The sequence below is a fragment of the Indicator indicator genome, chromosome 13 (genome assembly GCF_027791375.1).
Source record: "Indicator indicator isolate 239-I01 chromosome 13, UM_Iind_1.1, whole genome shotgun sequence".
In the NCBI taxonomy this organism is placed as follows: Eukaryota; Metazoa; Chordata; class Aves; order Piciformes; family Indicatoridae; genus Indicator; species Indicator indicator.
This window is the reverse complement of record NC_072022.1, coordinates 16,804,304-16,818,246: the sequence shown is the minus strand read 5'-3', so window position 1 is coordinate 16,818,246 and position 13,943 is coordinate 16,804,304. Positions and strand designations below refer to the sequence as shown.

Genomic DNA, 13,943 nt, shown 5'->3' with positions numbered 1-13,943 from the left:
AAAAAGGCAAGCTGGCAAGGCTGCAAGCACACTCCCCTCAGAGCGGGAAACACTGACAGTTCTAACTACTGGCTGAGGAGCATGTCAGCCACAACATTCATCTTCTCTGGGCTATGAAATGAGAAAATGGACAGCACTGTCTTCCCTCTCCACATTATTAGAAACAACCCATCTTGAAAGTTCATGAATCTTATAATACACTAATAACTGAAGGAGGAACACAAGAAAGATCTATTGTGATAGGCATCTGCTGTGTCTATGGCATGACATTTCCCTCACAGGTTTTATTGATGAGCTGTATTCAGAAATTATTGCTAGAATGGCACAATAACCCTTCTTTGACACCTTTCCTAATACAGCAGAGATCTGCTAAAAGCCAACATACATGAGCCGCCCACAGCACACTGTCCGTGTGAGAGACAGAGAGAGAAGGGCTATGAAAATGATCCAAAGGCTGGAGCACCTATAGGATGGAGAAAGAATGAAAGAGTTGAGGTTGTTCCACTTTGAGAAGAAAATGATCCAAGGAGACTTCATTGTGGCTTCTCAATATACAAAAAGGAACTTGTAAGACCAAAAGAGACTTATGGCCTGTAGTGGCATGAGAAGGGGCAACAGTTTGAAACTGAGAGGATAGATTTAGATTGGACATGAGGAAGTTTGGGGGTTTGGTTAGTTGGGTTTGGTCTGTGGGGATGGTGAGACACTAGAACACATTGTACAGAGCAGCTGTGGATGCTCCATCATGAGACATGCCAAGGCCAGGTTAGATAAGGCTTTGATGAACCTCATCTAGAGAGAGATGTCCCTGCCTGTGGTGAGGGGGTTGGACTAGATGGTCTTTAAAGGCCCTTTCCAACTCAAACAATTACAATTCCATGATTCTAATACAAAAGTCTCATTTGTGCACAAGTGTACTGACTATATTTACCATGTCCAGATGTTCTCTTTCACTCCTTTCAAAAGGTTTCTTCTATTTGCAATTCCAGATTTAAAGCCAGAGCAGCTACCCTAATGTCAAAACAGCCAATGCAATGTCTTACTTCAGGCTCTGGTGAGAAGAAAACGGTGGATTTCCTTTCAAGCAGGTTATGCTTCCTCACAGCACCTACTAAAAGAGTTTCTGTTCACATTTTCCCAACGATCTGAAACATCTCACTCCATTATTTCTGTCACTCAGGATACCACTAGACTTTCTTCTTTTCAAGCAATTTCAGAATGCACCACTGGGAAAACCAAGACAGTGTTGGAGCAGATTGTACTTTTTTGTTTGTTAGGATAACTTAGCTACACAAAATATTTTTGCCTTGTTTCTTTTTCATAGCCCTCAGGCTCCTTTCTTGCCTTCAGCAACAATGATCATAGAATGGTTCATGTTGGAAGGGATCTCTAAAGGTCATCTAGTCCAACCCCCTCTGCAGTAAGCGGGGACATCCTCAACTAGATCAGGTTGCCTGGAGCCCTGTCAAGCCTCACCTTGAATACCTCCAGGGATGGGGCCTCAATCACCTTCCTGGGCAACCTGTTCCAGTGTTCCATCACCCTCATGATAATAAACTTCTAACATCTGATCTAAATCTGCTCTTATCTAGTTTGAAACCATTGTCCCTTCTGCTGTCACTGCAGGTCTTTGTAAACAGTCCCTCCCCAGCCTTCTGGAAGGTTGCTATTAGGTCTCCAGGCTGAACAACTCCAGCTCACTCAGTCTGTCTTCACAGCAGAGGTGCTCCAACCCCCTGACCATTTTCATGGCCCTCTTCTGGACCTGCTCCATCAGGTCCATGTCTTTCCTGTATGGAGGGCTCCAGAGCTGGACATGGTACTCCAGATGAGGTCTCACCAAGGCAGAGTAAAGTGGCAGAATCACCTCTCTCTATCTGCTGGCCAGGCTTCTTTTGATGCAGCCCAGAACATGATTTGCCTTCCGGGCTACAAACACACACTGTCTGCTCATGTCCAGCTTCTCCTCCATCAGCAGTTTAATAGTTCTCATATTCGTCTTGCTTCTGTGGTCCTGCCCTACTCCTGCGTGCCAAAACAACCGTGTATGTGTGTGGTCACAGAATGAGCAAGATCAAGCAAAAAGTCTGGTCAAGAGAGAATTTTTGTAGTTTTGGTTTTTTGGGGTTTTTTTAACCCAAGCAGATCAAATTCCCAACATATTACATGACCCAGCTGTACACACAGCTATGACAGCCAGGATACAAAGATGAAGCACTGCAAATGAAGTGCTGTGAGGACAAATGGGGATGTTTATACTTATTTTCCTAGCAACATTTTGTTGGCCAAACCAGTGTTACTTCACAGGCTACTATCAGCAAAATCTGTTATAAACATCATCCATATAGAACCTTTTTAAAGCTGAGAAACTCTCCACAGACAATAATTATGTGAATATCATTACTCCCTTAGGGCCATGCTCCAGTTCATCACAGCCAGCAAATATTTCCCTGCAAAGGAAAGGGCTAGAGAAATCAGGATGTGCACCGTGTCAAAGATACAAGCCACTGTGAGGGAGAAATGCAGCTCCAAGAGTGGACTGGAAGCCTCATTTTGGTAAAGCTTAGATAAGTGGTGATGGGAGGCTTCTAAAATAAGATCTGTTCTAATACATGTTGTCTTGCCAGTGCTATAAAAAGCAAGCACACTTGAAAAGTGCTGTGCAACTGTCAAACTGCCCTCTCTCAACAATTTTGGGGCTCACAAGAACTGTAGCATCTGTTGACTCTGAATCAGGGCAGAGAACCACCAAGTAATGCAGCAAAGGGGACCACAGATAAAGATGACATTGGTGAGTGATGCACTACCTAACTGGTGATGACTGCCTCAAACACAGAGGAGCACCAGGCTCACAGGACATGGGATAAGTCTTTTGGAAACTCTATCAAGTAAAAGCAAAACAACAGTCAATTGTTTGGCAGGGAGGAGCAACAGAAGAAGATGGATCTCAGGAAAATTCACCAAAACATTAGAATGAAATACACTTTCGTTGTTTAAAAAAAAACAAAACAAAACCCAGAACATTCCTTTACTTCTTTTTAAAAGTCACTGCAAGAAAAGACTTGCTTTTAATGGTTTTCTTCTGTGTCATAGGCTATGACAACTTCAGCAGGCACAGCTCCAACTGCCACCATCATGCTAAATGCTAGCCACCAATATATTCCAAAGGGGCAATATACCTCTTTTGAGAAGTTCTCTCTGCCTCAAGAGGGAGGAAAAGTGCTACAGAATGAAAGTGTACCACCTCAGAGGCACTCCCGAAAAAAATAATGGAAGCATCCCATGTCTACAAGAGTAAGAGGGACTACTGTCCCTCTGAACCTGGGAATGCCCATGAGGACATTAAGAGAAAAGAGCAGGAGAAGTGAGAGCAGCAAAGTTTTGCTGTTCGTCTCCCTGAGTCCCATCAGCTGAAACATGCACAGGTGTTCCAGGGCACAGTTACAGCTCTGCTGGCTGACTCAATGTGCAGACAGATTACCTTCCTGTTGCCCACAAAGCAATTGGTACCATCTTACCTTACAGTTCAGCCACACCAAGATGTTCAGGAGGTAAGGATTTTTTTAGAGGAAAGGAGGCTAATTTGACATTGCTTATGTTGATCACTCACAGCTGGTATTCTTACAAAGACAAGCACAGAGGAAGGGATATATGTAAAATGATTTTCATATACACTTACCTTGGTTTTTAAGTCTGCCTACCACAATTTAAATCACTTCAACAACATGCTTCTTGGGATCTTACTAATACCTATAAATATCTGAGAGATAGGTGTCAAGATGAAGGTGCCAGTCGCTTTTTGGTGATGCCCAGTGACAGGACAAGGAACAAGTGTAAACTGGAACACAGGAAGTTCCACGTCAACACAAGGAATAACTTCTTTGTTGTGAGGGTGCTGGAGCCCTGGAGCAGGCTGCCCAGAGAGGTTGTGGGGCCTCCTTCTCTGGAGACTTTTAAAACCCACCCACACAGGCGTTCTTGTGTGACCTGCCCTAAATGGTCCTCGATTTCTAGAGGTCCCTTCTACTCCCTGGCATTCTGTGAAGTCTCAGCTTTCACAACAAATTTTAAGGATTGCACAAACTGTGCTCTATCTTTTGTACAGCCATACATGTTCATAAAAGGTTTATAAGATGCATTGCAATTGCTTTTTCTAGCAATTTTTACAGGAAAAGGCTGCGGATGGAATGAACAATGACATGTTAGGGGGAAAAAAGGAATAAAAACACATTTTTACTTAGAATCATAGAATGGCTTAGATTGGAAGGGACCTTAGAGATCATCTACTCCAACCTCCCTGCCATGAGCAATGACATCTCTCAACTAGACTCAGGTGCTCAAGGCCTCATTCAACCTGGCCTTGAACACCCCTAGGGAGGAGGCATCCACAACCTTCCTGGGCAGCCTATTTCAGAGTCTCACCACCCTCATTCTCTCCCTCAGCTTAAAACCATTCCCCCTTGTCCTGTCCTTAGACACCCTTATGGAAAGTCCCTCTCTAACCTTCCTGTAGGATCCTTTCATGTATTGGAAGGTAGCTATAAGATCTTCTCTTCTCCAGGCTGAACACCCCAACTCCCTCAGCCTATCCTCACAGCAGATGTGCTCCTGCCCTTGGGTCATCATTGTGGCCCTCCTCTGGACTCACTCCAACAGCTCTCCTTCTTATGATGTGCACACCAGAACTGGACACAGTACTTGAGGTGGGGTCTCATAAGTCAAAGTATTTAAGATGCAATAACTGAAGGCACTGGTGGAAAATACACACTTTTCTTCCATGTAAGATCCCTATTCTCTCTGGCTGACAGCAGCATCCAAATTGCCTTTGCTTTTCAAACATTCACCATTTGCATACAATGGGTAGGAGGGATTTATTTTTCAAGACAGCCTTAACACACTCAGCATTCCAACAAGTGGACACAAAGCCACTCCTTTCTGTAAACATACCTTTAACAGTTTTGACAAAAACTTGTTTCTCTTTGCTGGGGTCCTTCTCTTCTATTAGAATCCCATGGAAAATGCGCCCAAACGTGCCTGGGAAAAGAACACACAATCGGTATTATGTGGTTAAAATACACCAATACCATCAACAGAGTTTAGCATCTATTAAGAAAACACTACCTTCAAAGATATCAACTGGAAGTTTTAGAGAACTAAAACGTAGGGGGATAAGCATGAGAGTGAACTAATGACAGCAGCCACATCAGTTGAGTATCAATACTGATGATGGGTTGGTTTGTGGCAGTTCAGACTTTTTCAGCCATCTGCACTAAGAACTCCAGCTCCATCCTTTTCTCATCCAAGCAATCTGGAATTCTCCAGTCAAAATATTTCTCACAAAGATGAATTTCTGTATTCTAGGCCTCTGACTACTTACATTTTTTATAGACTCAGATAATAGTTGGAGGTCCATATGGCACTTTCCAGCTGTTCTAGCCACATCTAGCAGAGTGCAGCACTGTCACTCGGTGCTAAACGTCCAAAGTGTATCTGGGGCAGAGTCACTTCTAGTTATCAAAAGACTCCTAACATCACAGCTACGGGCAACAGACAGCACAGAGGAACACAAAGTATGCTCCAAACGCAAAGGAAGCTTTCTGCAGACCAGACACTGGCGTGGAGCATAAAGCCATCTCCTCGGACGCTTAGCAGCATACACTAAGTGGGGAGTGTTAGCATTTGCAGAGAGTAATGCAAAGCATTTCACAGTTCTGCCTCCAAAGGATGAGTGCCTCAGACCTCTAGATTTGGAAAGTTTCATTTCTCGTGATGCTCAGGCAACACATACTTGAAGTTGCAGCAGTAAAGATTAATGATAAAACACACAAAATATTTAAGCATATCTCCCAAATTTAGTTTTCAACAAGAACCAATGTATGAAAGCTTCCAAAATAAACATTATACAGGACAAATGAATCCTAAAATCTCTGAATTTTGCACATCAGAGCTCTAAATGTTGCATCTGCTGATTAGATTTCCAAATCAGAAGCTAGCAAATTTTAGAGGATGAGTTTAGACAACTGTGTTTTTGGTGGGCTTTTTGCTTTGATTTTTTTTGTTGTTAAGAGCAGCTCTCCTCCAGTAACTTAAGTTACTTTGCCACTTACAGCCTCAACTGATTATTACCTCATTGCTAAGCCATCTAACTCTTTCCTTTATTGAAAGGATTAGTTTAAGACAGACAAGCTAAACAATGTCTTGAGCACAGTCACTCTCCCATTCTAATGAATTGGGGAAAATGCTTTCCCTACACCACCAACCCCACATACACCCCAAATGCAAACATCATTCATTATTCTCCTCCACCAAATGTTATGAATATCAGAAACATGATCTATGGTTAACTGCAGAAAAATCTAGCTACAAATAAATTAAATAAATACACAATGTTGTAGCCAACAAGGGTCTGAGTCCCATAAATACCTTCCTGGAGCACATCTTTTAGAGTTATCCTCTCCCTGGAGATGGCTATGTCCTTGACTTTAGCTTTTGCTTCCATTAGAGTGACGCTTTTAAGATCATTCTTCTCTATCCGTAATGTAGGATAACCTGAGGAGCCAGCAGAGCCAAACAAACCAATATAAATACCCTTATAATGAGAACACAAACACTTTGCTTCACCTCTGTACCACCTACAGGTACAAAAATTGGCAACAGCATGTACTTAAAAAATTATGTATTGATCCTTTAAAAAATATAGTATTAAACAACAAATGACACAAGAGAAGCCACGTGAATAAAATAATCTGCAGGGGAAACATTAATAAAAGCATCCTAGAGAAATAAAGAGATTGAGTCTCACTATGAACACCAAGTAATCCAAATTCCTCACACACTGAAGCTGATTAATGTGACCCTACATTTCCCTGACAACAAGGAAATAAAGAGCACAGGCAGTGGCTGTCAGAAACCATGTTGGAGTGAGGAAGATGCCTCACCCCTCAGGATATAATCAAAACTACCAGTGCCCTCTTCTGGCACTTCTAGACATCTAAATTTTACTCAAAACAAATGCAGTCAGAAAGGACTGACTATTTTTAACCAAGTTCATGAATTTATGGATTATTAATCTTGAGAATCACTTTGATGATTATTTTTAATTTAAAAACAACCCAAAAAAGTTAATATGACCGCAGGAGGATTAAGAATATTCTGTTTATTTTGTGCATGCAACCATTTTTCTTCCATATTCACTGTTTCCATCACTACCAGGGATGTGCCAAAATGGGTAAGAGATATTCTGAAACAAGGAGGAAACAAAAGGAAAACCACAGCAACCACATGCCATTTTGGCAGGCTCAGTAATAAGTTTCCAGGGGTCATATTAAAATTAACCAGTGTGACTTAGCCAGCCATCCTAAAAACCTGAGACTGCCAGGACATGATCTGGGATGAGAGATGGAAAAATAAGAAGGCTGAGGAGTGACTCTGGGCAGCAAGAAGAGAAACTAGCTCCAGAGTCAGCTGCACACTGAGTTCTCTCCCGAATTTGTTGGAAAGGAATTTTTTTAATACATTCAATAATTTTAACATTAATGCTTCCACTAAAGGAATTTTAAAGACAGCTCTTTGCAAGGGAATGAACTCATATGATGAGATCCTCTGTTGTTTTTTTTTTTCCCCAGAGAAATACAATAGAACTTAAAATCACAGACTCATAGGATCATTCCAGTTGGAAAAAACCTTTAAGACCATCGAGACTAACTGTTATCCAACTCTACCAAGTCTGGTGCTAAACCATGGCCTTCAGCACTACATCTCTACATCCTTTAAACACCTTCAGGGGTGGGGATTTGTGTCAGTGTTCAAACCATCACAGGATTCAATCACCTGCCTGGGCAGTCTATTCCAGGGTTTGAGAACCCTTTCACTGAAGAAGATTCTTCTAATATTCAACCTAAACCTCCTCTGGTGCAAGGAAACCACTTCCTCTCATCCTATCACTTCTTAGAGACCAACACCCATCTTGCTCCAACCTTCTTTCAGGTAGTTGTAGAAAGAAGAAAGCCAAAACTTTCCCAAAGTTACAGTTCAGTCTTAGATGAACACATGCTTCCATAGGGGAGGAGGGAAAAAGGAAAAGGCAGTAGTACACTGAACAGTAAAGGTATCATTTCTGCAGTGCTCCTTCATGAATTGGGATGCTCAGTAGCACTACTAAGTCTTTTCCAACCTAAATGATTCTATGTTTTATGGAGTATTATGGAAGAGAGAAAAAAAATGTCAGGAAACGAAAACAGGTTAGAAAAAGGTTAGGAGTGTTAGAGTACTATTTCAGCTTGGCAGTTTCTTGGCATGCTTGTACTGCTAAATGGGGCCTACAAGAAGACTGGAGAGCTACTGTTTACAAAGACCTGTAGTGATAGGATGAGGGGCAATGGTTTGAAATTAGAGAAGAGGAGATTTAGATTGGATGTTAGGAACAAGTCCTTTACCATGAAGGTAGTGGAACATTGGAACAGATTGCCCAGGCAGGTAGTTGAGGTCCCATCCTTGGAGATATTCAAAGTCAGGCTCAACAACACTCTGAGCAACCTGATCTAGTGGAGGATGTCCCTGCTCACTGCAGGGGGGTTGGACTAGATGACTTCTGAAGGGCCCTGCCAACTCAGTGCATTCTATGATGCTATGATGGCGATGCATAAGGCAGTTATCTTCCCAGTGCTAAGAAAAAATATGCTTCACAGACCAGGCAAAACAGTATCGTGCTCACACGATGACTCCTGGACCCTGCTACCTAAGAGGTCTCAGTCTTGCCTATGGCATGACTGGACAAAACCACACACACGACAGAGCTAGGAGATTATTCGTGCTCTTCTACTTCACACTGAATTGGTATGACCTCTATCACCAAACACTCCTTCTGTGTCCAAGAAAGTCTGTTGCAAGGATCTGTAATTAGATTAACACTTACTGGTTACTGGCGTTGCATTGTTTGGTGTGTCAGCTCTCAAGTACTGTGTTGTCTGTGTGGAAGGCTGGGATAAACCTTGTGAGCTACTGCTGTCACTAATGCTGTTTTAAAACAAAAATGGACATAAACATGATTGCCCACCACTGCAATACATTCAAAATTAACTTACCAAAGTTAAACCTAGCAGATTTTCCAAGCTAGACTTTGAAAGAATGGCATTTTTAGAGTCTCTCACACATCAAACTATTTCAGGTAACTCAAAAATGTTAGCACTTCTTCCTAATTGTTTTGCAGAATCTGCTCTATTCTTCAGTTCTTCTTCACCACTTTTGAAAAACCAAGGTTACAAAACATTTATTGCAAGAACCACCCTGTCATACCAGAAACACCAAGGCTATTATATTCCAGAGAAGGCATGTGTGCATTTGTTCCATGGTACCAACACCCCCTGAGAATCCACAATGACTATGAGGGCCAGGAGCAGCCTGGACCAAACAAAGAGGCACTCCTAACACTCTGCAAAGCTTAACTTAGCTTTTTCAGCTGAAGTGATCTCTTCTTGCTTTGGCTATGCAAGCTGCTAGCTCATTCTGCTGCCCGTTCCTGTACTACAGCACATGGAAAAGATATTCCCTAGTTATGTGTTGCAAATTGTTTTTTGCCCTTTACCAGCATCCTCTCTTTTATAGACCAAACTGCCCAACCTTACTTTGTCACTCCTTTCATTAAGGATACTTGTTGCCTCTTTCAGAAGCAGCTAAAATGTGCTCTGACATAACTTCTTTGGGTAGAAGGACTACAGCTGCACATGTAGTATTCAAGAGCCACGCAAATGACAGACTAAACCACAGCAGGATGGTTTTCTCTCCTGCAAAAAGCTGTAGCTATAGTGGCCTAAGAACAGGTGAGAAAGTTGCAGGCAAAGACAGTACCTGTTACTACCTCAGATGGCAGAGCCAGAAGCTTTTTTGATCTCCCTCCCAAACACACATCCCCTCCTTTTATGAGACTTAAAAGCTTCTCCACTTCAGCTGGCTGTACTGGGAGAACAAAGAAGATACTATTTTTGGCTACAACCCTCTGCATTACCAAATAATCAACATGCCATTTGCTTGTGGGACTGCAGTTGAGCACTGACCAAGCAGTGCTAGCCATTCCTGTATGATTTTTAGACATGCTTGGTGATGCCCTCAAGGACCACTGTTAGTTTTAAAGCAAGGCTTCCTTTAAAAAAAAAAAACAGGAAGTCAACCCTTCCTCATTATACTATAATCACAGATACACCTCCTGAAGCTTTTCTTTAAAACAAAATCTACTAATTCTCACAATACAAACATCAGGCTCACTGATTTACAGCTGGCTTCAATCTCACTCTGGAAGCATTTTTTAAAGTCATTGCCACATTCACTGTCTTTCAGTTGTAGGGTTCCAGTGTAGATTTTAACAGGAGGTTAAAAGCCCCAGCTGGTGGTCTAGCTATTCCACTTTAACTTCCTTTAGAATTTTTTAGTTTATTTTCTCTGATGTTGGCAATTTATTACTGTTTATTTTAACCATTCATATTATTGCATCTACAAGCTCATTCAACATGATGTACTCTCCAGCAAGCTCCCCAAAGTGTCCTGGCATGGTCACTGCATTGAACATTCATGCAGAACTTGCATTTTGCTTTCCTGCTATGGCCGGAAACTTCTTTTGTAACTTGATCACTTATTAGCCCTGCAGATTTCTTTGGCTGGCTTCCTGCTGCAGGCAAGTTTGAAAAGGAATTAAGTCTTTTATGCCTAGTGCAAGTTTGAAAAACTACCTTTTTTGCTGGCTTTATATTGTTTTTTAGGTTTACCTTGCTCATGTTTATGAGCTTTCTGAGTTTTCTCACTTGTATACCATGTCAGCTTTGCAAATGATATCTTCTTGCTTTTAATAACCTCCATTATCCTGCTGTTAAGCTATGCCAATTTTCTTTGGCACTCTTTCAAGTGCCTTCGATAGGAGGTATGCAACCATTTGCTCTGAGTTTTTGATATAAAGTTCTTAAACAGTCTATGTGCAGCCTTGTAAACTCAGCTGCCTGGATTTAGCTTCCATTTAAGAGCTTCCCTCCTTTTTATTTAGTTCTGGTTTTGGGGTTTTTCTTTGTTTGTTTGTGGGTTTGTTGTTTGTTTGGGGGTTTTTGTTGTTGTTGTTGTTTGGTTGTTTTTTTTTAACTAAGCACAACAGCAGTGCTTAGTGGGTTTTTCAGTCTGTTCTCTAGGAAGACATTAACCCTAACAACGTTATCATCTTCACTTGAGGACACCTTTGCAGTACCATTTTGAGCTTGTTATTCAAAACCAAATCAAAAGCTGTTTCTTCTCTCAGGAGTTTCTTTGCCAGTTGCTGCATCAAGCAGTCAGTGCTCAAACACTGTAATGCCAGTGCATAACACCAAGGGTAAACCACAGCACTGAACTGCTTTCTCAAGCAAGCATTGAAATACCACCTTGCAATCTCTTTGCTGGCTCCTATACATGCTGTCCATTCTCAAAACAAAACTCCACAGATCCTAGTTGTCAGTCACATTTTGCCTTTGCTACACCTTTACCACAACGTAAGTGGACCACAGCTGTTTACGCAAGAGTCCATTCAGGGTTTGGTCAGCACCTTTGTGATTAAAAACCAAGTCACCACACAGCTCCCTGAACAACTAAACCCCACTACCTGGCAGAAGCTCTCCAGAAATTATCAGAAGGCCATAGGCTGATTTACAGCACATTCTTTAATAGCTACAAACCACAGACTATTAATATTAGATGAATTTTTAGCATGTGTATCCACAGAAATCAAACACCATGGAGTGGATGGAAGGACATTTGATCATGCTGCTAGGCTGAGATGCCTCTCAAAAAGTCATAAATGACACTATGAGGCACATTTTATAAACATAATGATTTCCCTTCTGAATTAAGGCAAGGTGCACATCCTTTAACAGCTTCTATTGATCGAAAGACAAGCACAAACAACTTGAGGAAACCTGACAAGTCGTTTGGTTAGATAGTCAGATCTCGAGAAACCATTACTACTTACTACAGTGACACCCTCTGAAAACAAGTGGTCTGGGAACACCAGAGGAGTATATGGCAGAAAGAAAAAGAGAAAGAAACATATGAATGGAGAGAGAGGAAAATGAAAAGGCAGAACTACTCTGAAAGGCTGCTAGTAGGTAGAGAAACAACTCAAGATATCCTTTCAGCATGAGTGACCCACAGGCATGACTGTTTTCTAAAGTATTCCCTTTCAAAACTGGCTGCTTCTGAACAGTTGTTGCAAATCAGAACAATCTGATGCAATTGTACAGCCTCTGTCCACCTGCTTTATTCAGCCTCAGTCTTTAATCCCCACTCAGCTGACTATTACCCTTGGGTTCGCATTCCAAGTCCTTTTTGCACACCTGTGCCAAATTGATTTTTCTGGATTGAAAACACATCTGGGAGAGAGCCACACTTTCAGCTTTATATCAGCTGTAATCCCCAGACTTCAGCCTAAAGCCAAAGTGAATACCAGTAAATCAATCAAAACAGAAAAGTGAAATTCAATCCCCCCTGTAGATGTCATTAAAAAACCCACTCCTCACATTTTCCTTCAATCCTGACAATTGCTGTACATCCAGTTCTGTCCATAATACCCCAATGCATGCCCTCCACACAACTATTCTAAAACACAATCACAATCCTCCCACCCCATGAACAGTAGAGCATCTGCAACTGATGCCTTTCTGCAGTATAGCATTTACCACAACTCTACACAGGTAATAAATTGCTACAGCTTGACATCAAGAACAGAAATTGCAAGCTACTACAGAGTGCTCATTTTGAGATCAGAACTCCCACAAATCTCTGTAAATGCATCCCACAAATGCACTTGAAAAGCTTGCACATGTACCTGTCATCCAGCTCTATCCTCTTCATGCTGTGTAGATGCAAGACAGCCAATATGATTGCTACCAGGAATATAACAGCACAGCACACCCCCACACTGATATAGAACACACGGGTAGAAGTGGTGGGAGCAGCATTCACAGGATCAACTGAAACAAAAAGGTGAAAAGTTAATGAAGCTTTCTCAAAAGTAAAAGAAAACAAGTCAAACAAACCACACTTCCAAACAAAAAACAAACCCTCAAACCAAACCTCCAAAAAAGAACATTTCTTAAGTTCCCAGCAGCTACTTAGGTGTGCATGAGAGGGGTGCAAGAACCAGAAAAGTGAACAATTTGCTCCACTGCTTTCCAAAAGTATTTTGGCAAAAATGTTTACATTTTGAGTACTACAGAAGCCGAGCACAGTCAGTCAATGATATTTTCAGCTAGAAGATAAGTGAATAAAATCAGCTACCTTATTCTATCCATTCAGTACTGACAAATTAGGACCAGAGAAGTCTTAAAGTCAACAAAATAGATCAGAGTCACATACAGAAACCAGAGACCCTAAGATGTGATTCAAAAAAAAGGCATTAGGAAACTTGGAATAGTTTTTTTTCCACTTCACTCAAGTACGTATTCCCAGTTACAAGAATTACAAACAAACCCCACTAAAAGCCAGACTGTACAGACTGCCTTAGGAGTGTTTTCACAGGAAAAAGCTGTGGAAACTACAAATTTTTCCTTTTTCACATCCAAAGTAAGTTGTATACTCTGATTTACTTACAGATAGCCTTGCTACTGTTTTTATCAGATGCTGGAGATTTTACTTCTGGTTCATGCTCTAAACAGATGAAGAGAAAACCATTAAGTTTGGTATACATTTATAATTTTAGACCCTCACAGGAATTTAACTGCCTCATTCGTGGAAAAATGAATCTGTTTTCCCAAAGAGGTGAGCTGACTTTAGGAACAGAGCTATCTCTAGATTTTCACTTTAAATACCTAACCACAATTTATAAACTAAGTAGATTTTTGGGGGAAATACTTAGAACAATCTGAACAGAGTGCTGCAGATTCAGAGAAACTAGCCTCTTCCTTCCAAGCACAACAGAGAATGCTTCTTGTTAT

General features: G+C 41.4%; 1 protein-coding gene across 1 annotated transcript in view; it reads right to left on the bottom strand.

Moving 5' to 3' along the window:
• Positions 1–13,943, bottom strand: part of RYK (receptor like tyrosine kinase) — a 51,331-nt gene that overhangs the window by 18,992 nt on the left and 18,396 nt on the right. Inside the window, exons 5-9 of the mRNA XM_054385911.1 lie at positions 13,600–13,656; positions 12,836–12,980; positions 8,915–9,015; positions 6,424–6,558; positions 4,948–5,034 (exon numbers count right to left, since the gene is read on the bottom strand). Coding sequence (XP_054241886.1) covers positions 4,948–5,034; positions 6,424–6,558; positions 8,915–9,015; positions 12,836–12,980; positions 13,600–13,656 — 525 coding nt within the window. The remainder of the gene's footprint in view (positions 1–4,947; positions 5,035–6,423; positions 6,559–8,914; positions 9,016–12,835; positions 12,981–13,599; positions 13,657–13,943) is intronic.